This window comes from Onychomys torridus, chromosome X (assembly GCF_903995425.1).
Source record: "Onychomys torridus chromosome X, mOncTor1.1, whole genome shotgun sequence".
NCBI lineage: Eukaryota > Metazoa > Chordata > Mammalia > Rodentia > Cricetidae > Onychomys > Onychomys torridus.
The window spans coordinates 63,725,252-63,750,602 of NC_050466.1; the positions used below are offsets into that span (position 1 = coordinate 63,725,252).

General features: G+C 42.7%; 1 protein-coding gene across 8 annotated transcripts in view; it reads right to left on the minus strand.

The window, feature by feature from the left end:
• Sh3kbp1 (SH3 domain containing kinase binding protein 1) overlaps positions 1 to 25,351 on the minus strand; it is a 333,950-nt gene that overhangs the window by 37,935 nt on the left and 270,664 nt on the right. For all 8 annotated transcript variants that reach the window (XM_036174398.1, XM_036174396.1, XM_036174397.1 and 5 more), the window contains 3 exons: positions 19,200 to 19,251; positions 15,450 to 15,530; positions 13,526 to 13,685 (listed from right to left, as the gene is read on the minus strand). In XM_036174398.1, the coding sequence (XP_036030291.1) occupies positions 13,526 to 13,685; positions 15,450 to 15,530; positions 19,200 to 19,251 (293 nt within the window). The remainder of the gene's footprint in view (positions 1 to 13,525; positions 13,686 to 15,449; positions 15,531 to 19,199; positions 19,252 to 25,351) is intronic.

Sequence of the window (25,351 nt, forward strand, 5' to 3'; positions counted from 1 at the left end):
ACAGCAAGCACTTTACTGCATAAGCAATTACCCCAGGCTTTTAGCCTTTTACTCTTGTAAGTATTTTTTAGAGAAAGCTGTAACATTTCTTATCACATTATTACCATTCAAAACCAGCTGTTCTCAAATTCTCAGACTTTTATCCTCTCCTATGCCTTCAAATCTCCACATCTCAGCAAGGTTTAGAATGATGTCCTTTCCTGCTCTACTAGAGCAAATATAACTCACCCTTTAGCATGCAGAGACTCAGTTCTTGTTTTTCTTGGTTCTTCCACAGCACCCCACTATTCCTGTTCTTGTCACAATATTTGATACTTATGTGTAAACCTAGTGATCCCTACTTATTCTGCAAAAGAGAATTTTAAAACTATTTATTTTTACTATATGTGTTTGTGTGTGTATTTGTGAGAGTGGCTTCTGGGTGTATTGGGTTGCCCACAGAGGCCAGAAGAGGGTGTTAGAGTTCCTGGAGCTGGAGGGACAGGCAGTTCTAAACTGTCTGACTTGAGTGTTTGCATTTAAACTTAGGTCCTTTGGAAGAGCATCAAGTGGTCTTAAACACTAAGCCGGCTCTCCAGGTCATGCAGAAGAGAATCTTCTCACGTCTTCCCTCCTACTCCAATGCTTCTATAAGTATAAGTTAAATGTCTGCTGTTTACACTACTTGGCCTGTGGTAGCTTGTTACGGTAGCAACTGAGCAAACTGACACAGCAGCCATCGATGGAGAGCTTTAGCTGTAAAGGGCATTTCGGGTTCACAACTGCTAGAAATATAGAGCAGAATACAAATGACCAACACAGTTGCAAATAACGTAGCTACTAGAGGCTCCATCCCCAATTTTAGGACCTCTGTTCTGATGGCATTTGACAAACAGAAAAAATAATATTATATTTCAGTTGTCAGGGTGGCTTCCTATCAAATGGCATTTGGTGTGACCTGTAGTGAACTCTTGCCAGCGAGGGCTTATACCTAAGGGATAGTTTCATGCTTCTGGGACTTATCTGAAGGCTCTACAGGCCGAAGCATGAGGAACCACCCTGAAGAAATAGGAACTAACCATTTCTAAGTGACTCTCCCCTAGATTCTAGAACATGGGCCACACTAGTATAAGGAGGCTGGGATATTGGCTCTTCTCTCTGACTGAGCTCTCTGATCTCTCATGCCAAGAGCTAGACACAGGTTTCAGTTGAAATGCTCTTCTATCTAGAGCTATAAGCAAGCCTATTTTGAAAACACAGTAGGTGTAGTTTAAAAAAAGTTCTGATCCTTCCAAGTAGGGAAGCTGCAGCTGGTGTTTTGACAGTGTTCAGACTGTGGGTGTGTAAGCATTTTACAATGTCTATTTGTAAATGCCTTTCACTATATTTATAGCCTCTTTACAACAATGCTAATGAATTTCAGTTCTGAAGAATACCAGAATTTCTGAAATTTACTGAAGCACATGTCTATAGTGGATGATACCCAATGAGGATGCAGTTCTTGATGGTCTCCATTCTACCACAGTCTGTTCACTACAAGGGCACCATTTTTTTTTTCCAGAAAGGATGTTATTGAACTCTAAAGAAGAGAAAAGAGCTCATCCTTTCATCATTTACTGGCTCCTGCCAGAGTTTTTCCTCTGTTGGGTTTCTATACCCACAACAATTAAATAAAAAGAACACAGGAGAAGGCTGGCTATGAATAGCACCATCTATCCAAAGACGGCAGGAACAAGGCTGGCCAGACTCATACTCCCTCCTTCTAAGGGATCATTGTGGAAAAGGGTAGAGAAAGATTGTGAGAGCCAGAGGTGGTGGATGAGTACAAGGAAACAGTGTTTTCCTGGCATAGCAGGGCAGGTACACATGCAAATTCACAGCTGTTGTGATACTATGCACAAAACTCAAGTCAAACCCAAACCCAGCAAGGAGGCGTAGGTGGGCACGAAGTCCTAACCCCTAGCTGAGCAGCTATTGGCACGAGATAGCTTCTGGGAGAGGAAGAGTCAGTTTTCTTTAACAGTGTGGCCCCTGGTAGGTCTACTGTACTCCAGTGGGAGGTCACTCATCCAAGAGTATATTAGCAGCACAAAATGGACTTTAATGAGTTAATAAAAACCCACAGGGCACAAAATTCAGTGGATAGGGAAAAGAGATGGATCTGAGAGTTGAGGAGGGAAGTGAATACAATCAAAATACACTGAACAAAATTCTCAAAGAATGAATAAAAATGAAAAGAAATATGAAACTAAATAAAGAAGTTTAAATTTGAAATCAAAGTGATTCTATTCCACATATTTTCTCTTAGGAGTTTTAGTTTGACACTTGCATGATGGGTAACTAGACATCATAGAAGTCCCCTTGCTTTCCTGAACAAGGAAGCTAAATCACAGACAAGGGTCTGAATAGATCCTAAGATCCCATGAAAATAACAGCAGCAGCTACTGCTTGCTCAAGGACCATCACCCATTAGGTACTGAGATAAAGGCCTTCATGTATGGAGTACTCCACCCTCACAATCTCCCCTGGAGCTATTCACTATGCCTTGGGGGATCCCTTGCAGAGGTAGGGTGGTCAACACTACCTCTAAGAATGCTGTTATAGGCAGTTTCCAGTTTTCAGTCCTTCTAGAGAAAGTCTTGGCTGCAGAGAGCCTCCTCAGCCAACATGGGAAAATGCAACTGGACACTTTGAGCTACAAAGCTCCTTGTGGATCTCAGAGGTGCTTGTTGACCCACCATCACAACTTAACTTTCCCTCTGCCCAATCCTGCTTCTATGGGCATGCAGCCCTACAACACCTCCTCATGTTCTGCTGGCATAGTCTGATTTCTGAGGAACTGCCCTGAGGCATCTTGCTTTTCATTATATAGAAAGAAACTGAGGCTAAGTGAGGCTAAGTCACTTGCTAATGAAGTCACAAGAGTATTAAAGTGACAGGCCCTAGATATGAACTTACTAAGTCTAATTGCAGAGACCAAGAACACTTCTTTAAGCTGACTTGTTTATTCACGCATTCATTAATTTATTTAGACACAGGATTTCATGTATGCCAGGTTGGTCTAGAACTTTCTATATAGCCAAGAATGACCTTTAATTTCTTGTCTCCACTGAAGCTGCTTTATTATTCAGTTGCTTGGTCTTCCAGGCAGAGGATCTGGCTTTGGGCACAGCAAGTCATTGATGATACCAGGCGGTGTGTTACACTAGTTCATTCCCAGCTGGGTAAAGAATTTTTGCTTCCCAAGTTAAGAAGTGCCAATAATAAACAAAAAAAACCCATGCATCCAGTGTGATCCCTTCATCCCACTTGGACCTGAGACAACACAGGGCTTGTGCATAGAGAAGAATGTGGAAGACACACAACACTGTGCAACCCTTGAGAACATGAACTTAGCCAGTGGCATGGCCTAATTTAGCTCAAGCTGGGACAGTTAAGCCAAGACATGTGGGATGGAAATGGTGTTGAAGTATGCAAGGAGCCAATGGAAGCACACTAACAAATCTATGATAGCACTACCAGCATCATGACAGAAAACCGCCAAGCAGCCACCAATCTTTTAGAGCTACATGGAGATGAAGCAATTCCTAAAGAATAAGATTCCAAGTCTATATGGTTGATTTCATTAGCAGCCCCCTTCCCTCAAAATGATGTGCTATCATAATGCAAATCTTTCAGCTTTAGATGTCTAAAAAATGTAGGGGGCAGGGGCAGAGTTGAGAAGGAATGGAAAAGAAAATGTTACAAGCCCTAGTTCCCAGGTGCGGGCAACCACTAAGGCACACAGGATGAGTCTGCTAATTGTCATCACCCCTCACTCTACCTTCATAGAATGATTACACATGTCAAACGGGAGATAACAGAGAAAGTGTTTGCATTGCTCTGTCTTCTTTCATTTTCCCAACTAGGCACTATTATTCATTATCCCTTTGTAGTGCAAAACATGGAGAAACTCCTTGCTCATCCCAATAAAATCTCAACCCAGTGATACCCCCAAGATGCAAAAGCTAAGGGCAATGCACTGGTTAGTTTATCTCAACTTGACACAAACCTAGACATATCTGGGAAGAGGGAATCAACCAAGGAATTGCCTTCATCAGACTGGCCTGCAGGCAAATCTGTGGAGGCATTTCCTTGGTTAATGATTCATTGGAGTTTGGGGGGGGGGGGCAGTTCACTATAGGTAGTGCCACCCGTGGGCAGGTAGTCCTGGATTCTATAAGAAAGGAAGGTGAGCAAGCAATGGGAAGCAAGACAGTAAGCAGCATTCCCCATGGTCTCTGCTACAATGGTCTCTGTCTTCAGGTTCCTGTCTTGGCTTCCCTGCATTGTGAACTGTAACCTTTAAGGCAAATAAACCCTTTCTTCTTCAACTTGACTTTGTTCAGTGCTATATCATAGCAATAGAAAGCAAACTAGGATGGCAGGTGAACTCATTTTGCCAACTCTCCTGGCTACTTGCTTAATATCTCAGACATCATCTTTGACTAGGAATGTTGGGCAGGGTCCACCCAGCTCAATTTCCCACTTTGTTATAGGCCTCTGCTTGTAGGTCCTGTGTGCTCAGAGGGTGGAATGGGTGTGTACAAGGTCAGGAAGCTGATTGATAGCAGAGCAGGAACCAGACGGGAGACTGATGCCTACCTAGCTTTGTCTTTTTTTCTATCATACTTGAGATGGCAATAATACAAAGGAGCCTCCCATTCACATGTTTTACTCTTCATGGGATTTTTCTTTCAGATTAGTAACTGAAAGGGGACTTACAGCATGTATGAAGACAGCAAATGTGGAGTGCATCCTTCAGGAGCATTCTGCCCCACAACATAGCAAGCCCTGGATGTGGGCCCTTCCATCAAGAAAGGACAAAACAGGTTTCCTTTATTCATTACTTGAAAGGGCATTCTGTCCTTTCCCAGAAAAATGCCATGCTGAGATCTTGGAGTCTCCACATAACTATCTTATAGATAAAACATGTCCCAGGCTTAACAGACTTGGGGATTGAAAAAGTAGTCGAACTGAATTATGGGACTGCCCAAGTAATGCCAGGGACACAAGAACCAAGAACCAGAGTGATTTCCCTGGCATCTCTCTCCTTGCAATGCATGTCTTCACCCAGATGAACACAAGCTCTGCTCTTTATAGAAGGTGAAGGCATGCTGGAAGGTGACAGGACATTTCTCACTCAATTTCTCTCCTAATCTCTATTCTTTGTCAAGACTCTGTAAGGACATGGAAGTAGGCCTCCCTCCAGAGCCCAGCACCCCAGAAGGGCAAAAGAATGATGTCACCAGCAGATTTCATCTCTAATTCCCCATCTTGGTGTTTCAAAAGCAAGCAAGGGGCCAGCTCCTTGTCAGTGTCAGGACTGTGCAACTGTGAGGACAGTTTGTAGGATACCACTTAGAGGAAGAGCATTAAAAAGCAAAGAGCTGTAGGAGAAGCATGCTAGAAACCAAAAGGCACTGTGAAGTGCTGAGGCCTCCTAGTGTTTCACTGCCCTATTCTGGCCACCTAGTGGCAGGAAAATCAATGTGGCCCAGTCTGGGCTAAACCCTGTCACTATTGCTGGATTTTGCTACAGCAAATAAATTTCACTGTATGTGTGGGTGGAAGGAAAGAAGAGTGCATATACAAATGAAATTTGGTCAGCACATAACGTAGACACACCTACAGTATGAGAGGCTTCCCTTGAACCTGCTGGCACTCCTCTGCATCAGGCATTCACTTTCCTCCCTCCACTCCCAGCCTCCTCCTCCTGACACTGTCACTGTTTATAGAGGATGCTATGTGTGCCTCTACTCCCCAGTGGCCTTCGGATCTGCTGTCCATGGAGGTACACATTTCAACCTCCTCAGCAGTTCCAGAACATGACCTGCTTTCCACTATATGGGAAAATTCTTCCATTGAAGTCATTCAAGGGAGGGGAAAATGCAAACAGATCTGGTGATCTCTCTAAAGTTTTCATGCTAGGCGTTAGGTACTAACATACAGCGGCTTGTTTAAACTCTCTACACAAAGCTGGAGAGATGGTTTAGAAGTTAAGAGCACTAGAGCACCTGGGGTCCATTCTCAGCACCCATAGTGAGAATGACAACCTTCTGTAACTTCAGTCCCAGGGTATCCAAAGCCCTCTTCTGGCTTCTGTAGGCATTGCACACATATGGTGCACAGACACATGTGCAGGCAAAACACCCACACACATACAATTAAAAATTTAAAACATCCTCTCCATCCCTCACACAGGAACATGGAGAGGAAAGGGTTTATTTCATCTTACAGCTTTTAGTACATCATTCAGGGACATCGGGACAGGAGCCTGGCCACAAGAACTGAAGGAGAGGCTGTAGAGGAGTGCTGCTCATTGTCTTGCTCCCCATGGCTTGTTCATCTACCTTTTGTGTACCACCTAGGACTAATTGCCAGAGGTGGCACAGTGCACAGTAAGCTGGTCCTCCCACCTCACTCATCAAACAAGAAAATGCACCACAGGCCAGTCTGGTGGGAACATTTTCTCAATTTAGGTTCCCTATTCTCAAGTGACTCTAGTTTGTGTCACATTGACATAAAACTAGCCAGCGTTACCCCCCCACACACACACACAAACACACATTCATACACATAATTAAAAACAACTGAAAAATAAATTTGTAAGAGATATGCCTTCATCCCAACTTGTAGAAAAGAAGGAAAGTACTAAAACAGCCATGTAAGGCATCATTACAATTTTTCAAAGGAAAGCTCTTAAGTAATTTAAAGTTCAAATGATGACGTGAGCACCCTGGTACACATCTTGTAGGCCAATGCACAGAACTCTATATGTCCTCATTCACTAGTCTTTCTTCTTTCTTCTTCATCTATAGGTAGCTTCAATTATACCTGTTGGTTCACTTATACCAGAAAGGGTCTTCTTGATGCTTTTCCTTAGTAGACACAGAGACTATACACCCCATACCAATCAGTACCTAGAAGTTATTCCCTGCTAAGTTGTAACCCAGGTGCATAAGCAACCAGGATGCCTTAGTTGATCTGACCAAAAAAAACCCCATTTCTGATGGTTAAGTCTGTCTCAAGGGATATAACTACCGTCCTCTAAGCACTCAGTTTACCTCTGGTACATAAATGTTTAATGTTTGCCTCAACCTAAAATGTCTCAAAGCCCATCAATCACTTATTCTCTAAGAGCCAGGGCTCCTACAGTCACTATAAGTAGGGGAAGATGCAACTCCACTGCACTGCCCTATCTTGTTCTACAATCCTCTCAGCAAAGCTTCTAGTCCTTCACAGGAAGAACACAGTGTTACGATTTGAGTATGACATGAACCCCACAGGCTCATGCGTTGAACTTTGAGTATGACATGTACGCCGCAGGCTCATGCATTGATCAGGTCCCTATCTGATACTGCTATCTTGGGCATGCTGTGGTCACATTAGAAGATGGAATCTACCTAGAGGAAATAGGTCACTGAAGGTGTGCCTTTGAAGGTTATTTCATATTCTCAGTCCCTTCCTGTCTCCTGCTTCCTGTCTACTATGAAGTGAACAGCTCTCTCTTTCCACATGCCTGTTGCTACAATGTTCTGTCTAAGCCCATGGCACCAAACAATCATGAACTAACCCTATGAGACCGTGAGCCAAAATAAGTTCTTCCTGTCTTACTCTGTTATGCTCAGATATTTGGCAACAGCAACAAAGCAACACAGGTTTGGGGAGTCAGGAGGCCTCTTGCTCACAACCCCATGCCCAGCTTCTAACATCCCTTCCTTCATATCCCAAGCCAATGGCTAGCATCCTCTGGGAGATCTGAGCTCTAGTAATCACTCCCCTACATCCATGACCTCCTCATTGAAAGGCCTGCATAGACCTCACACTCTCAGCCACAAGCCAAAGTAAAGGCTGTTAATGTAGCTTTGTCGGACACCAGGCAGAGCAAGATCATACCTCTCCCCATCTTTCAGAAGTCCTATCCTCTGGAGTGCACACCATCTGCTAACAAACTGCTAAGTCTTTATTACAGACTCATCAACCCCCAGAACACAGTGATATCCATCTGGGGGAACATTAGCTTACAGAACCCTAGCCTTCTCCCTCTTCTCTGGTCATCTTTGTAAGCCTCTCCCCCCACCTCCCCGGGTGATCCATCTCCAACAGTGCCTTTTCCTTCCCCGGATTCCTTTAGTGCTTACAATCTTCATTCGGTCACCTGTAGCCACCCACCACCATGGCCTTGCACACTGTGGACTGTGGATAGGTTTCTCTCTAGAGCAGTCCATCTCTATGACAAACAGCACACACTCCTATACTCCCCTTTCAGCCCTCAACGTTGCCCACTTCACTCTGGCTTGCATGACTTCCTAACGTCCCCCTAACACCTACTAGTGATCCCCTCCCTCTCATCTGAGACCCCATGTGTATCAGCTATGCCTTAGGATATACCTGTTCTCTTCGTTCAGAGCACACGAGCTTGCAGCAGTGGATCTCTCTCTCTCTCTCTCTCTCTCTCTCTCTCTCTCTCTCTCTCTCTCAACTCAGAGCAAAAGTCCTCCCCTAGCTTCCTCATTCTTTAGAAGAAAAAGAAAACTGATTATGACTTGCTGATGACTGACAAACCTGTTTTTGTCTAACCTCTAGCCAGCTTGCTTCTACCTCCCTTCCTCTGAGGGCAAACACCTGCTCTGCTCCTCGGGTTTCTGGTTTTCTGTCTTTTACTCAAGGCAATTTCAAGAGCCTGTGTCAACCTGCTTTTCTCCATCATTTCCTTAGTTTCTTTTTTCTTTTGTTTTCCTTGTGGGCTCTTCAGCAGAGTCTCAGGATCTCTTTTCTTTTCTTTTTTTCTTTTTTTGAGCTGAGGATCGAACCTGGGCTCTCTTTTCTTAGATACTTCTGAATCTATTTTTATTAAATTGGTAATAGAAACTATTAAACCTATAACCCCAAATAACACACACACACACACACACAGAGAGAGAGAGAGAGAGAGAGAGACAGAGAGAGAGAGAGACAGAGAGAGAGAGACAGAGAGAGAGAGACAGAGAGAGACAGAGAGAGACAGAGAGAGACAGAGAGGTGCGTGTGTGTTAACTGAGATCTATGTAGACAGAATGGTTATTGGATCACCAGCACCTTTGTTAGAGGGTAGATTGCACAGGGTGGGTAGAGTCAGCTTAATGGTACCATGAAATAAGAACTGAGGGATCCCCAAGGTCCAGACTACAACTGAGGAGACACTTGCGGCCTAGGGAAATTTCTTATCATCATTCAATTTTTCTGTTTCTTTGCAATTCACCCCTTTACTTTAGAGTCTCACTGCATAGTCCCATCTGGCCTGAAACTTGTGACACTCCCACCTCCACTTCCCAAGAGCTAGGATGACATGTAAGCCACTACTGCATTTGGCATGCATCATTTTAAAGTCAACCCTGATGGCGGTTTTTGAAGCAGTTTTTCATATTAACATTACATATGCACTTTATAGGAATTAGAGGGCCACTCTTAGCAGCGCTGAGGAATGTAAACACCTGAAGAAGGCAGTAGTCACTGTCACATCCTTACAGTGGGCTTCAACTTGTTTCGACTGGACATAAACTTCTTTGCTGGTGCCCTCTGGCATCCTTCTGATGTCCCTGAATAGAACTCCTGAGAACTAGACAGGAACATTTGAGCTCCACCCTCCTTAAGATCCACAACAGTGCCTGGTGCACAGTGGGCCCTTGATGTGCTTTTTGTCGAGTATGTACACGTAAACACAGACTATGTTCTTCCTCCACAGAGAGCCCTTTCCTCAGAGACACTTATTCCTGTTAAAAGAGAAGGAGATCTCTTCTGCAAGTGCTACATGATGGCACCTTGCTGGCTGCTGAAGAGTTCCAGCCCAGACACAGCAACTGAAGCTAGAATGCCTCCTTTCTCCAGCAAGCCATGCCAATGAGGACTGTGTGTCCTTTTGCTTAATCATCTGTCAGCCTGGCGGCCATCTGGTCAGGTAAATATTGGCAGAGATTTGTTGAATGCAGCACACAGTGCCCTTTCTGCAGAGGGACACTGGCACAGGGCTGCTTGCATACAGTTGGCATACTCCTAACCACAAATAATTTGGCAGAATGAAACAAACTTTGAAAACCACTATATGCCACACTTTTCTAACATAATTGCTTAGCAAGAAGTATAATATGCATCAGGTACTGAGGAGTAGTGAGATTTTCTTTTATCATTAGCTTTTTTTGCCTCTTAAAAATCTATGGCATACTAAGCTACTCTGAATATAAGGAACACATTCTGAAGAGCTTGTATAGAGGCTGGGAAGGCACACAGAAGAGGCAAATGGAATGAAATATAAGCACTAGCACCCCCACTTAAAGAACTATGACATTCAACAAGTGTTTGTTAAATGAGCCACTACCATATGCTCGACACTGGAAGGCATGTGGCAATGACAAAACACACGCTCTTGATCTGCTTTAAATCCTATAAAGGAGTCCGGGGGTGGGTGCATCCCAAGTGGCACAGTATCGGCCCCAGCATCACACTACACATGAGGTGTCAGGCATTTGGAGAAGAGAGCAATAGTGAGAGCTATGGGAATGCTTCCAGAGGAGGACATACTGATTGGCACAGAGATCAAGCTGTATCAGCAGGTACATGAGAGGTGGTCAGAAGAGGATGGGAAAAGCACCAACATCAACTTGGAAGAACTTAAACCAGTGGTTCAGGGGCATAGACTCCACCATCATCATCAGTAGCAGCACCTGGGAACTACTAGAAATACAAATTCCAGGATTGGGGATATGGTTTAGTTGGTAGTATAGTTGCCTAGTATTCACAAAGTTCTGGGTTCAATTCCTAGCACCACATAAGCCAAGTATGGTGGCATATACCTGGGATCCCAGCACTAGGAAGATGTAGGCAGGATGATTAGAAGTGCAACATCATCCTTGAATCCAAAGCATGTTTAAGGACAGCCTGGGCTATGAGACTCTGTCTCAAAAAGCAAAACAAAAATAAAACAAAATGAAAATTCCCCAGTCTATTATAGGTCTACTAGTCAGAACCATGGGATGGGTCCCACCAATCTGTTTTGTTTATGTGATTCTGGAGTCTGCTGAAGTCTGAGAGCCACTGAGTCAGGGAAGTCAATACCCTCCTTTCAATGGGCTAAGCCAGAACCTGGAGCTTTCCCTCTATCTCCTTACCCCTTTGCACAGTAGTGCAAAGCCTTGGGGGCTTGGCAGCCACAGGGTGAGTAGGGGTTAGAGAATCTCCATATTCTCACAGGGTATTCATTCAGTTGGCACAGCAATGCTAAGAATTTATGCTTCCAACTACTTTATATACACAGATAGCCCTTATATACATCCTCCTTGGTAGCCTGCCCTCTTAAATCACAAGCAGATTTGAGAACTGGAGGCTGAGAAGAGCTAGGCAAGAGGTAGGAGGTGAATGTGACCTCTTGGGTCTGCAAGCTCAGCTGGGATGACAAGCTTTCTCTAGCTTGCCAATCTGCATCTACCCCATAACCACAGGGTAAAGGGTAGCTATCAAAGACAAGCAGGTAGTGAGAATACCACTTCTCTTTTGATTAGATCATCATAAAAAGTATCAGGAATATGTTAGAACATGCTATTGAGTTTATTGAAATGTGTGTAGTCCCTGAAAATCATCAGGATTTGGTAGCATGTGGCCTTGGCTGCCCTCTTGCCAGCTATAAAGTGATGGGTGATCTTTCCTGTCCTACATCTTCTCTCTGTTTGGATAGCTCATATTCTCTTCAGAAGCACTTCTGTTTATATAACCTTTTCCTTCTGGTGTGTTAGCTTCTGGGATGAGCACACCACTGATGTGGCTGTTGCTCAAGTTACTGGGGCTTCTAAGTGGCCTCATCATGTGCAAAGAGCTCTTTACTATCTATCAGAAGAGAAGGGTATGACACATAGGACCTGAGCAGCACATTGGAGGTTATGATCCAATTCATTCTCACAAAGGCCATTTCACAGAGGCAGTGGTTCAACTGAGCCTTGGTACAACACCTCCAGAATGTTAACTCACATGCTCCGGAAATGCCCAGAGCCCTGTGCTCGGCTGGGCAGAGAGCCTCCCAGACACAGATATGTCAGCACCCAACACTGTTGGCTGCTTTCTGATATCTCTCAGCCATCTAGGCCTTGAAGTATCTCTGTGTTTGGTCTGTGTTGGGGAGGGCATTTGTTGCTCTTGTTATTGTAAGTAAAGGGTCCAGGTGACAACACAGATGAGCAATGAGGAAGGACATCATGCAAAGTGAAAACAGCCATGCACTTTGATTCTACTTACATGAGGTACCTAAAGGTCAAAGTCATTGAGACAGGAACTAGAATAATGGCTTCTAGGGCTACAAGGAGGGGGCAATGGTGAGTTGCTGCTTAATGGGACTAGAGGTACAGTTTTACAAGAGGGAAAAAGTTCTAGAAATGATTGCACAATGATGTAAATATACTTAATTCAAACCATGCACTTAAAATAGTTAAGATGATAAATTGCATGTTAAGTGGGCTCTACCACAATTTCTTTAAATTTAAGTAAACACTATTGTCTTACTGCAGTTTACACAGTTTAGTAGTTGACAAGGAAAATACTGTTACTTTGTAAGCATATAAACATATCTGAATAACATCGGTGAATTTCAGTATCACCCTCAATTTACAGATGATGAGAGACAGGTTAGAAAGACAACAACTCACAAAGCACCCTTTGAGGTGGACGAAGATTCAAGCCTGAAGGACTGCCTGTGCTTTCAACACAGGAACTCAGAAGCTGCACACAATGCTTACCATGCAAACAGCTTGTAAGAACAGATTTCAGTGTGTTGGCAGAGACAGATGAGGATCTCAAGGCCACTGTCCTGCTCTGATGTATTACACCAACTTGTATTAAACATGTATGCAATAGTAGAAGGTTCTAGGTAAGAACTAGCAGAGAGAATTCAATAGTTTCTTGTCCATGTAATTCTGGAATGCACAGTACCAACTCTGATTTCATATTACTAACACATGTCTTAGACAGCCACTGACATGACACACTTGCCAGTGAAGAAATCACCATGTTTCCAGGCATGTTTTTGAAGGTCTTAGAGCTCAGAGACACATACCCTAGGAAGATCTGTCATGTATTCCACACCAAGCTGTATAGTCAAGAGTAGAGAGAGCCCTAAGGTATAGCTCGAGGGACCACACAATAAGCAGAGGGTTAGGAGACATAGCTTTAAGTGAAGTGTGCAAAGGCCAGTCATCTAGGGGATGAAGGAGAGTATACTACCTGCATCTCCAGTCTGCAAGGTGGTTGGCCTGTCCTAACAAATCCCAGGAAAATGCCCTGGGGTATAAGCAGAGTCTACATGATATGTAGCCAGTTCTCATCTACTGATCCTGAAACCCAAACTGCATTCCCCAACACCTTGCAACCCTATCCCCACTGGAAAGAAGTGTCTGGAATCTTTAGACAAAGCTTGATTCCCATTTCTTCCCTGTTCCCTGTGTTCATCCCATGCCTACCCGCCTTGGTGAGAGCATGACAGTACCTGGTGTGCGTCAGTGGGCCCACTGGTCGCTCAGGTCTTCTTGGGGGCAATGCACCAGGTCTGTTCAGAGAATTGGTCTTAGGTGGCCGAGGCTTTTTAGGTGGGATAGCAGGAACAGAGGGCTTCTGTAAATCCAGTTTTGGCTCTCTCTCTGGTCTTTCTTTAAGTCATTGTTCGATAAAACAAGCATGAAGAAAACAGAATTCATGTCAGTGGCAACATTTAGCTGCAGATTGCTTATTCCCTGCTTTAACAACAACAACAACAACAACAACAACAACAACAACAAAACCCACATCAATACCATTTCTGAGAGCAAAGATGTTAGCAAAGAACACCACTTACTCATAGCCAACTTAGAAAAAGCTAGAATTCCCTGTCCCCTTCTTTCTTTGCTCTTGCTAATGCTTATCCTTCAGCCACTGACCCTAAGCAAGCTCCTACTTACCCTTTAAAGCCTGGCTCAAACATCTCCCTAAGGGCTGGCATACAACTGATGCTCCATAGACAGTTGATGGGTTTTACCATATGGTCCACATGACCTGCTGCTGGTTGTAGGGAAAGAATCCATTCTGTGTCACAGGGACACTGGGACTCAGATGCTGGTTTCCTGAAGGCCCTATTGCTTCTGACTTAGGACTTCTACCTCCCTGACTCACTGTGGCATAGGATAAGGACTCTGTGAGAGGAAGAGGGAGGGCTGTGTGGCCATATGGTCAGCCAGGGAGGATGGCTGCTCACACATCCATCTGTAAGTTAGCCAGCATCAGGCAAAGGGGGAATTATCTTCATCACAGAGCCTGGCCAGAATGCAGATAGTAGGGTCTTCCATGAGGGTGGTGGTAGTGTTTAGTTAGTTCACAACACATGCTTTTAGCCGAGAGCTGTTGACAGGGCATACACTGAAGAACAATTTTTTTCCCCATTGATCTCTAACACAGACTCAGCCTTCCCAATGAGATTCTAATGACTCAAAATTTACCTGATTACCAAGAAAGAAAGAGGCATAGATCCTTAATAGCTCGTAATGTTGGCAAAACTTTCAGCAAGCTGATGTGAAATATTAAATTCCACAATAAAATTTCATGAGGCCACCAAGGAGCACCTCCAGATAATTATATTCATTAATACAGCATTTCTCTTGTGACTTCACTGCTTTTCAAAATAGAATTTGCTTGGCTTCCTGTTCATAATAACATAGTACTTTCCCATAAAAATGTGTGATCAATCAAAACTTGGGAACCTAGTAAAAGGAGCCCTTCCATGGCATGCATATTTCTTTGGGAAAGACACCCCAAATGACGGGAAGCAAACACATTTGTAAACCTGACCGTGTGAGGTTTTACGAAACTTCTCTGCCAATGGAATTTCTGGCCTTTCTCTGAAGACTGGGAAACTGAGTTGCTTTTCCCAGTATGACCATGCCACCCTCCTCCCCTCCAATATTCTTGAACAGGAACATGTGTCTGTAATGCTATTAGCCAGAGTCAAGGGCCCAGCAGTGACCAAAGATAAGAACTTTCATCTATCTGGCTGGGAATTTCAGCGAGCCAAGACTAACTATCAATGGTGTATGACCCCTTCTCCCAAAACATGGAGAAAAGTGGAGGGAATAGATGGTGAGTGTCAGGTATGTGCAGGGCTCTTGATGAACTCACAAACCACCAAGTTTGGGGTACAGGCAAGGTGGCAATGGCAGACACATCATGGAATAGCCCTGGGCTGGTTGGTTTTGATTTGAAGAGAAACACATTATCCTCTCATATTTCCTTCAAAATGATATGTCTGGAAGCCATCCAAACAAACCAGTAATTACCATATTCCAAAGAAAAAGCAAATTGTGTGGGTTATCGGAACTAGTACCATGACAGACAGCTTCATCGCTTACTGTTTGAGACATGCTAATGAAGAGTTGATCTCATACCTTTCTCCTCTGTTCTGTTTGGAAGTGTTTCTGGTCTTTCAGGAGGTATCTTTTTAATTTCGTGTTTTCTCTCTGTGGTACCTAGGAGGGAAAAGCTAATTGCAATCAGAAAATGTTTTCTCTAGTTAGTTGACACATCTGCATTTAAATATTTATCAAGTATAGCAAAGGCAATAGATTTTTGTCCCTTAGATGGGTGCTAGTGGTATGCAGATATTAATTGTTCAGAAACATAGCAGAACTCATCTCTAGCCTATGTCATGTAATTGGCTTGCACATCCACATGTGATGGTATGTATCTATAAGTCTGACACTTTGGAGGCCAAGGCAGGATCACTACAATTTCATGGCCAACTAGGGATCTATAGTGAGACTCTGTCTTAAAAAAAAAAAAAAAGTTTGCAAGCCAGGCATGGTGGCACACACCTTTAATCCCAGCACTCAGGAGGCAGGTGGATCTCGGTGAGTTCCAGCAAAGCTAGGGCTGCTACACAGATAAACCCTATCCTGTCTCAAAAAATGAAAACCCAATAAATAAATAAACAAACAAACAAATAAATAGAGGTTTGCATGCCTGTGAATATTTAATTAATAAAACACCATTAATCTTTTCTAAATATTAAAACCTTGTTTCATTGGACATTAAAAGCCACATATATTAAATTCTGTACAATTTCATGCCAATAATACAAAAATGGTCTCCTCCTTCAGGTTACTAAATGCAGTTTTTGTTCTCTGTTTCTATAAAAAAATCTTACATTTTGTATTATATTTTTTATCCTGATAAAGGAGTAGGTTTTCTGTATGATTTCATTTAATACTAGCAACAATGGGGGTAATATGAAAATAAATACTTACTTTATTGAAACTGAAAAATAAAAAGCCAACAGATATAATAGAGTGGGCATGCAGAATGTGTAGAAATAATTTACTCATTAAAACACATAAATAAGGAGTCATAATAAGCACAGGTTTCACAAGGATCTAGACTCCATCTTGTAATAGACTAAAAATATGGCCTAGAATTGTTTGATAGACCTTGCATTATAAGGTGAGGTCTATCTTCCCTTGTCCACAATGGGGCATCCTTGTGAATGCTTTGACCAGTAGTTGAAGTAATTCCATGCTATCTCCAAGGCTAAGCTATATGAGACCATCTAGTTTATACTTTATTTGTTGGACTATTGGGCATCTATGTATGGAGGTCAACTATCCTGGAGAAGCCATGCATATACACTCTGGCCTGCAGCTCCAGCTAAGCTCAGTCTCTTAGGCACTCCTGACATAGGGAGCAACACATATGAGTGAAGCAGCCATCTTTCAGGTGGATATTCCAGCCTCAACTAGTTCTGTTTTCCCAGGCCAGATGGAATAGAAACTAACCATTTTGGTCATGCTCTGTTCACATTCTTTGCCCACAGAATCTATGGCTCTACAGAGTGCTATTTTATACCACTGAATTTGGAGTGGTTTGTCATACAGTAATAGGATCTAGAATATAATTTTGAGGAATATGCAGATATGTTACAGTAGCTTTCCCTGAATCCTTTCTCTGTGTATGAATTCTTCAAGTAATACACGTTTCCCAATACATCACTTTACATTTCTTCTCTACTCTTGTGGCCCACCACTGTTTCCTCACCTGATGTCCTCATCAGTGCTATTGGCTTCAGGTATATACTGGGAACTAGCTAAAGCACAAAACATTCGAAGTACTCTTCTGATAGACTTGGAGGAGTACCTGACATTCTGCCTGGCTGGCCCCATGGATGGGTGTTAGGTATTGAATTGTGAGGCCTCAAGAGGTTAAAAAAATAACATTCCACTGAACATATACTTCATGTGACTCCCTTTAATGACTCACTGTACATTAAACACTGTTTCTGATTTATATCATTTACATATCTGGGTTCTTTTGGTAAAAGAAAGTTGATGATGATGGAAATATGACCATCTATGCATTTCCTCATTACAAAGCAATTCTCAAGCTACTTTGGGATAAAAGAGCAACAAAATGAAATGCTGCTGTGCCTTACCTAGCAGAAATTCATCACAAATGTTGGTAAAATGATTTCAAAAGGAATTTGTCTACCATGCTACCACACGGCCTCATTTCTAATGACAATTCTACTATCTCCAAGAATCTGGTCCTACTTACTCTATTGTAGGCTGTCCAAGCCTCAGACTGCTCAGTTCAATGCCTTGGGCTCTAACTGATTGCTAATGCCTCTAGGGAAAAGGGTCTTCAGAGAAAAAGACACAACTAGTCTGTTTTAATCTTAGCACAATAAAATATTTATATAGTCAGAACCACTAGGTGGCAAAATGAAACTGTTCAATGTCAGTGGGGACTGGGGTGGAATAGGAGACATAATTAACACCCAATTCCAGGGGTCAATATCTGTAATTCTCAATTAGACCCAAATAAATTGGAGAGAAATTTAATCTTAAATACATTTTTTTTCCTCCAAATTGGTGGGACCCTCAAAAAAAACAAACAAAAAAACACTTTTTATAAAACGCACATCTTAGTTGGAAGTCAGCCTGGATGGACTTCATAGTAAGTTTTAGGCCATCCAGGGCTAGAGTGAGAGGCTCTGTCTTTACAAGACAGAACATTTCTTAATAAATGTATGAACAAATCAAATCTGGCAATTTACACCTTTTCATATATTATATGCTATGGATCTATCATAATAATAGATTTTTTTAAAAATAATTTAAAAACAGCCTTAATTTGTTGGGGATTTAGCTCAGTGGTAGAGCGTTTGCCTAACAAGCGCAAGGCCCTGGGTTTGATCCTCAGCTCCACAAAACAAACAAACAAACAAACAGACAAAAAAAAGCCTTAATTTTATTTGTTTCTTATTAAAATGAGGATGTATGTACACACCTATATTAGCATATATTCACTGTACAACATAATGGGTTCCATTGTGACACTGTCATACATGTATGCCATGTACTTTGATTATATTTATATCCTCTCTTGTCCCTTTCCCTCTTCAATTTGTTAAAAAAAAAAAAAACACTTAAACAGTCATTCACAGAGGAATTTCTCTCCACAATTAACTGTGACTGTTATAAAGAAGAGTTCCATTGGGAAGCATGAATCATCATCTTTTTGTATGAGAAGCCACTGTGCAGTAGGTTGTTGAGTGTCTAATGACATCACTTCTTCCTATATGATTCAATCTTAATATCTAAACTACATAGAATGAGTAAACTGGAATTTTTTCAAGCCTACAAAAGAATTGAGAGGAAAAGTATCTATGGCTAGAAAAACATCTTCTCGTTGGGGGAAGTGTAGTAAGTGCAAATTTTGGCTAACCACACAGGACAGACATTGAAAAGTCAGCAACTGCACATATACAATGACGCAATTCCATGGGAAGCCATCCTCCCTAAGCTGACCCTCATTAAGGACAATAACCGGGGTCTTTGCTCCTCAAAAACAGATTGCTGAAAACAAACAGACCCAATTCGTTTTTAGGTACCTTCTGGCCATTCTCCACGGGAACCCCCATTTCTGCACTGTAGCAGAGACATGTTGTAGTGATGTGGGTTCTTTTGTTTGTTTGAGTCTAGGAAAGACAGCAACTCATTTCAAACCTGCCTGCTAAGACCAAATCACAACCCCCAAACTAGCAGTCTCTGGATCCAGGAATCTTGAACTCTTAACAAAGAAAACTGGAATTTGTGCAAAAGAAAGATGAACATTTTGTATGAGGGACTTGAAAGGTACATTACCTGCTCCTTGTTTGATGACAGGAGCAGATGGAGGTGGCGGTTTCTTGGGTCTCTGAAAAATCAATCAAAATTATGCATGAGACTATTGGCAAGCTATAATATCACAGACACTGTTTTCTATGTGCAGTGTGGACAATTTAGAGAACAACTCCAAAAAATTGAGCAATTCTCTCTCTGGGGATACCATCTTTCTTTTGGCACCTCTAAATAAACACTGAAGTCAATTCAGTCAGCAAAACAAAACTCAGACCAACAAATGAAATGCCATTTCCCCCTTTCTAAATTTACAACCGCCCTCTGGAAAAACTCAGCTCAGCAAAAATGGCCTGAAACCAGCAAACACAATGGTGCCCCTACACTGAAACCACATTTGCAATTAAGATTTAATCGGCTGAATAACCAAGTAGTTCAATAAGAGTCATCATGAAGACTCAGGATGAGATCCGACAGAATGTGGGGACCATCAACTAGATGCAAATCAAGAGTATACTGAAGTTCTCCACCTTGGGCCTCTTTCTATGCTGAGGCTAGAAGGTCATTTATGAGATCCCCCACAAAGCAGTTATACCCTACAACATGTGATAAGCTAGAATGGATGTGGTTTTTTTTCTTTGAATCGGCCCACTATTTCTTTTTCTATTACACACTGTTACTCTATAGGTGACGGAAGTCCCATCAATAGCATTCATCCCTGAACTGGTTTCCGAGTGTGTGGGCTCGACTGTAGGAGGAAGACCTAAGCTAAACTGGCCAAACGGTTCAGTGGTCAGAGAACACAGTCAGCACCATCGTGGACAGTGATGCTAAGGGTAAGGGGAGAACCAGCTAGTTTGACAGCACTAAGGAAGGATGGCAATGGAGAAGGTTGGAGTGCATGCATCACATCACTGTTGACACTCCTTACCCTCAGGCACAATACATTTGTGGTTCTAAGAAAACTACACAGAGTATCTTCTGGTTTCCAAAAATATACTAGTGTGACATTACCACAGGGACCCATGAAAGGCAGATGCCCAGCCTCTACTCTGATTTCTGTTTCTCTGACACAGCACTGGGATATAGAAAGAATTTGTTTCAAATAAAATCCAGAGAATACTAGACACACAAGAAAGTTGGGGGGGGGCGCATCATAGCACACTGGCTCTGGATTCAGTAACTTTCCAGCTTGTTTCTTCATTAGCTGGTAATTCTAAAAAATTACTGAGTAAAGGCTATAGCATGGTAGGTAAGAGAAAGATTCTGAATTCTGAAGATCAGTACAAATCTCTATTATTAGCCAAGGACAATGGCAAGCAACCTCACCTAGCTCTTCTTTCTCATTGGTAAATGGCCATTAATATTATCTTCCTCTTGGGAGGAGGTGGTTTTGTAAGAAGAGTTAGTAATCTTTTACTTGGGTAACTCATGTAGCAACTCTATGAGGAAGTGATATCAATATGCCCATGCTGCTGTTGAAATAATTGAGAGAAAGTCATTTCCCAAGGTCACCAAGCTATTAATTGGGGGTAGAGGGGACTGGAAGTAAAGCCCAGGGCTGTTTGACCCATAGCACACTCTGAACTACTGTGAAGGCTCAGTGCTGGAGAACAGCCACAAGGCAGACCATCAGGCAGGCACACTAGCACACACATGGAACTCATCAAAGTGCAGGCAACTGTATGATGGTCAGTTGGGAGGAAGAAATGGTCATCAGATTGCAGCTACAGTATGAGCTCAGCTATGCTGTGATGCAGTAAAGTAGAAAGACTGGAAAGAAGTACTGCTAAAGTGGTGATCTCTGACTAGCAGGATCATGTGTGTACAGGCCCATGTGTGACCTGCTTGATGCTTCCCTGTACTGTATGTGTAAGTACAGACAGATAAACTTCATTATGAAAAAGCAAGCTGTTCTTGGGGCCTCCTTCCTTCACTGCGTGTGTGTGTGTGTGTGTGTGTGTGTGTGTGTGTGTGTGTGTGTGTGTGTGTGTGTGGCTCAGGGCCTCCCAATATTCTATTCCCTTTGTCAGCTTTTTCCAGTGCTCAATTTACTGTCCTTTTCCTTCCTTCTCTGCCTTGGTATAAACTAGACTGTGTATTTATCTAATGAAGTTATTGCTGAAACCTTGCCATTTAACCTTCCTTTACCTCCGGATCAGAGTTACTGCTTATTCATGAAACCGCCAACACCCTATGGCCTAATTCTTCCCAGCCAAGTTCCAACAATGCCTACTCTTGGATGTCTTTCTCACTCCTTGCTGGTTTGAAATGCTTTTATTTAAAAAAAATTTTTTTTATTTATGTCGGGTATATGGCAATGTGTGTGAGTTTGCACACATGTGTCACAGCATGTGTGTAAAGATCAGAGGACAGCTTGTGGGAGTTGGTTCTCTTCTTCCATTGTGTGGGTCCTGGGGATCCAACTCAGGCTGTCCGGCTTGCAGCAAGCACCTTTACTGGCTGATCCATCTCTCTGGCTCTAGTTTAAAATATTCTATAAACAATCGTACATAAGCATCCCTAGTGGAAGCTGTTACCCCGCAGACCTTGCCTCAAACTATGTGGGGGGAAAACAGAAAGAGACTATTATAAACCATCATATTTTTCTGACTACTGGGCAATGTAAAAACAAAACGGAAACCGAATGTTCTATAAGAATTAGCATGTAGCAGACACATGAATTGTGATGTGGCAAAAATAAATGGGTGGAAGAATGAAAGGAGAGGGAAAGGCTGAGAGAGAGGATGGGAAATGCTGCAGTAACAGACTGTATGAAAAGTGGCCCCAGCAAGTATGCCTGTGAGTGTGGCAACGGTAGGAGGCAGAAGCAGCATTCATGACGAGAGTCATGGCCACTGCAGGGGCAATTCAAAGGACACACATTGAAAAGGCAGGGATAGTTCTGTGAGCTGTGAGCTATCTGTCCTCTATGTACATACATTAGATATCCACACTGGAGAGGCACTGGCCAGCAGAGGGAGTTTATACCCCTGCCCCCGTCCCCCTTTGGACTCACCACTTTCTCTGGTTTTGCCAAGTCTAACAGATTATAATTACATCATTCCCCCTTCCCTTTCCTTCCTACAAACCCTCCCATACATCCCGCCTTGCTCTCTTTCAAGACCCATATAGTTCTAGAACACCTCCCCAACACTGAAGTACTGCACATGGGCTTACTTTTCAATTTAATACAGCAGAATGGTGATGAGAACTGAAAAGGCAGAGCAGCAAATCTCTAGCAAATGTGATAATAATAAATAAAAATAAGAAACATAGGTGTTGATGAAACGCAAAGAAATCAAGATGAACAGACACAGAGCTGGTTTTCCTCAAAATGTTCAATTGTGTCTGGATAAAGGAAATGGGACTGGGAACCCACTGGGTTCAGCAGTAGGTCCGAGGTTCCTCCGTGGAGTTTAACAGCTGCACAGTACTGACTAGCTCCTGCAGGTGCATGGACAGTGACCTCCTTCAACTTAGGCAAGGATCTGAAGTCCTATATTTTTAGTCAGTTGTCCCATTTATTCTCTTATCCCTCCCTCCATGATGAAAGTACAATACCCCAACTCTAGACTCAGGTGGCTTTCGGCTACTCAATTTCTAGATAAGAGCTGATAATAATACAGAGGATGTTGGATATGTAAATCTCCGCTGCAACAGAGAAGCCCGGAGGGACTGTGGCAACCAGCTGGTAGCAAAGGGGGTCTAGAAGCCTTATCACTCACTGTCCAGACACTGAGAACTTATTTTTCAAAAAGCCAAAAAGAAAATGCCAGTAACAACAACAAAACCCCATGAGCCAGGATTTCCTGATTTCTAGTAGATTCCAAAGCAGAAGGTGGTCTCATGTATTTAGGGCACACATATCTAAGTGTGTACTTGTTTACCTCTGCCTGCATATGGAGTTGCTGGCTCAAATGGAAACAACCTGCCACCCTTCAAAGGACAAAGCAGCTATATTTGATTATTACCACTACAGTACCAGGAAAGAAACAGACCTGAATGTCCCATAGTAAGGAACTGCAAGTCTTGCCTGTTCCAACCCAAGGAACTTGTCATCTGGCTCAATTGCTTTGACTGGCAGGAACTGCAATCTGTGGCTTTGCTTTATGAATCAGTTCGCAGCCCCTCAACCCCATGAGATATGCTTTGTTAAGAATAACCTGAGGATAGACCCTGATGATTGACTACATATAAGGAAATGACTTAGCCTGTTTGAGGTTGCTGTAATACAGGTACAGCACCCAAGTCTGAGTAACTAATAAAGAAAATAGGTTTGTTTGGGTTCATTTTGGAAGTCAGAGGATGTGGTGTTAGCTTCTGATTGGCATATAATGAGGGTTTTGTACTACTCTGGCTCATGGCAGAAAGTGGGATGGGTAGCAAGTACAGGTGGAAACAGCACATGTACAAGAGGAAGCAAAGTGTGGTGCCAGGATTGCAACCTACTTTTAAAAACTAATTCAATCTCACGACAATTAACCAGGTCCTTTCCAAGAATATATTAATCAATTCATGAAGGTGACAGCTCTCTTTTTTGTTTGGTTTTGGGTGGTAGGAATTGAACTTGGCACTTTACACATGCTAAGCTGGCACTCTACCACTGAGCTATATTCCCAGTCCCTAAGTCCTCCTTAAAGGTCCTACCCTCTCAACACTGTTACACAAGCTACCAAGCTCCAACATGAATTTGGACAGGGCTAAATCCTATTTGGATCCTAATGAAATGGCAGGACTTGGTTAGGGGAATAGGTAAGCAAATCTTAGCTTGATTTTTAGTAAATTTGGACCCTGGAAAACACCTCCATACATAAAGCTAAACTTTATGTGGTCACAAATGGACTTTTCCAGACCAGGACACCCATCACAGTTCTAGAGGAACATGGGAGGTTCTAACCAGCCATCACTACCACCACATCTGGAGGACTCATGTGAAAGCATGGAGCTGGGGCAAAGATCTGAGTGATGAAGCCTGTACCTGCTCCTCTGTACCTTCCAGAGTCCAAACAACTTCTGGCCTTGTCACCTGCACAGGAGATCCCAGGGAACCCTTACCTAACTTGCTCTTGGGAAGAGTCTCTTGTTGGTTTCTCAAGTCTCATGGTATGCATCCGTAGTCTCCCTTATGGCTGGATCAATCCAAATGGATGGTCTACTAGGTAGTCATCTAGGCTCTGGCATGGAGCTGCCTCCCAATAGGCTGTCAGCTTCATTCCATCCAGCCTATACTCTGCAAGTGGCAGCTTAATTATATGGCCAGATCCCATGTCCATTGCAAGGACCTGAGCATCCCTTTTTCTAGGAGGTGGAATGTGACAGAAGCCCAGCTGCATATATCCCTCCCTTTAGTCTTACTTTTCTTTTATATTAGTACAGGAGGGATCAATCAACAGGAGGGGAAGGACAGAAGAAAAAGAAGGTACATTTGACACCGTAAGACCAAAGGACAAAGAGATCCAATTCGCCAGTTTTATACCATGTACACTCTCGTCCTGATGGAGGAGCTTGGGGTGTCAGCTCAAAGAAGTTCCAACTGGGCAATGGAAAATCAGCCCTACAGATAAGGATGTGACAAATGAGATGTTCAACTGGGAGAGCACAGTACTGCCAGGGAAGGAAGAGGTGACACCATCTGAGTGGCCTGGGGAAAACCCATTGTGGCCATTATCAAGAGGCCAAACTTGGGCGACAGAAATTGCTTGACAAGCCCAATCCGTGTGTATGAGACCACCCAGAAAAATTAAATATACAAAATAGATATATTCTAAGTAGATTCTCTTCCCTAAACTGCTTATTTTTATGTTTATTTCATGTGTAATTTACTGGCCACAGTTAGAACTTAGAAAAAAATTATAGAAGATATCTGAGGGCTAATGGACATGCCTAAGAATGCTGGCAAAGAACAAATTTATAAACTGGGTTGTCTAAGAACTTAGAAAAGAGAAAGTGGTTAGAACTGATGCTGTAAAACTCATCTGTGGTGTATTAAGCATCATTAGAACTCCTTTTGGATAATAGTTTGAATCAGCAAAATTGCCTGATCTAGAACAAATTTATGGGAATGGATAGGCACAGAGCTCTGAGAAGGAGGGAAATCAGGTGCTCATATCACAACATGTCTGGAGAGTGGTAAAAATAGGAAGGATCTGGTCAGTGGTCAGCAGTTATTTTAAAAG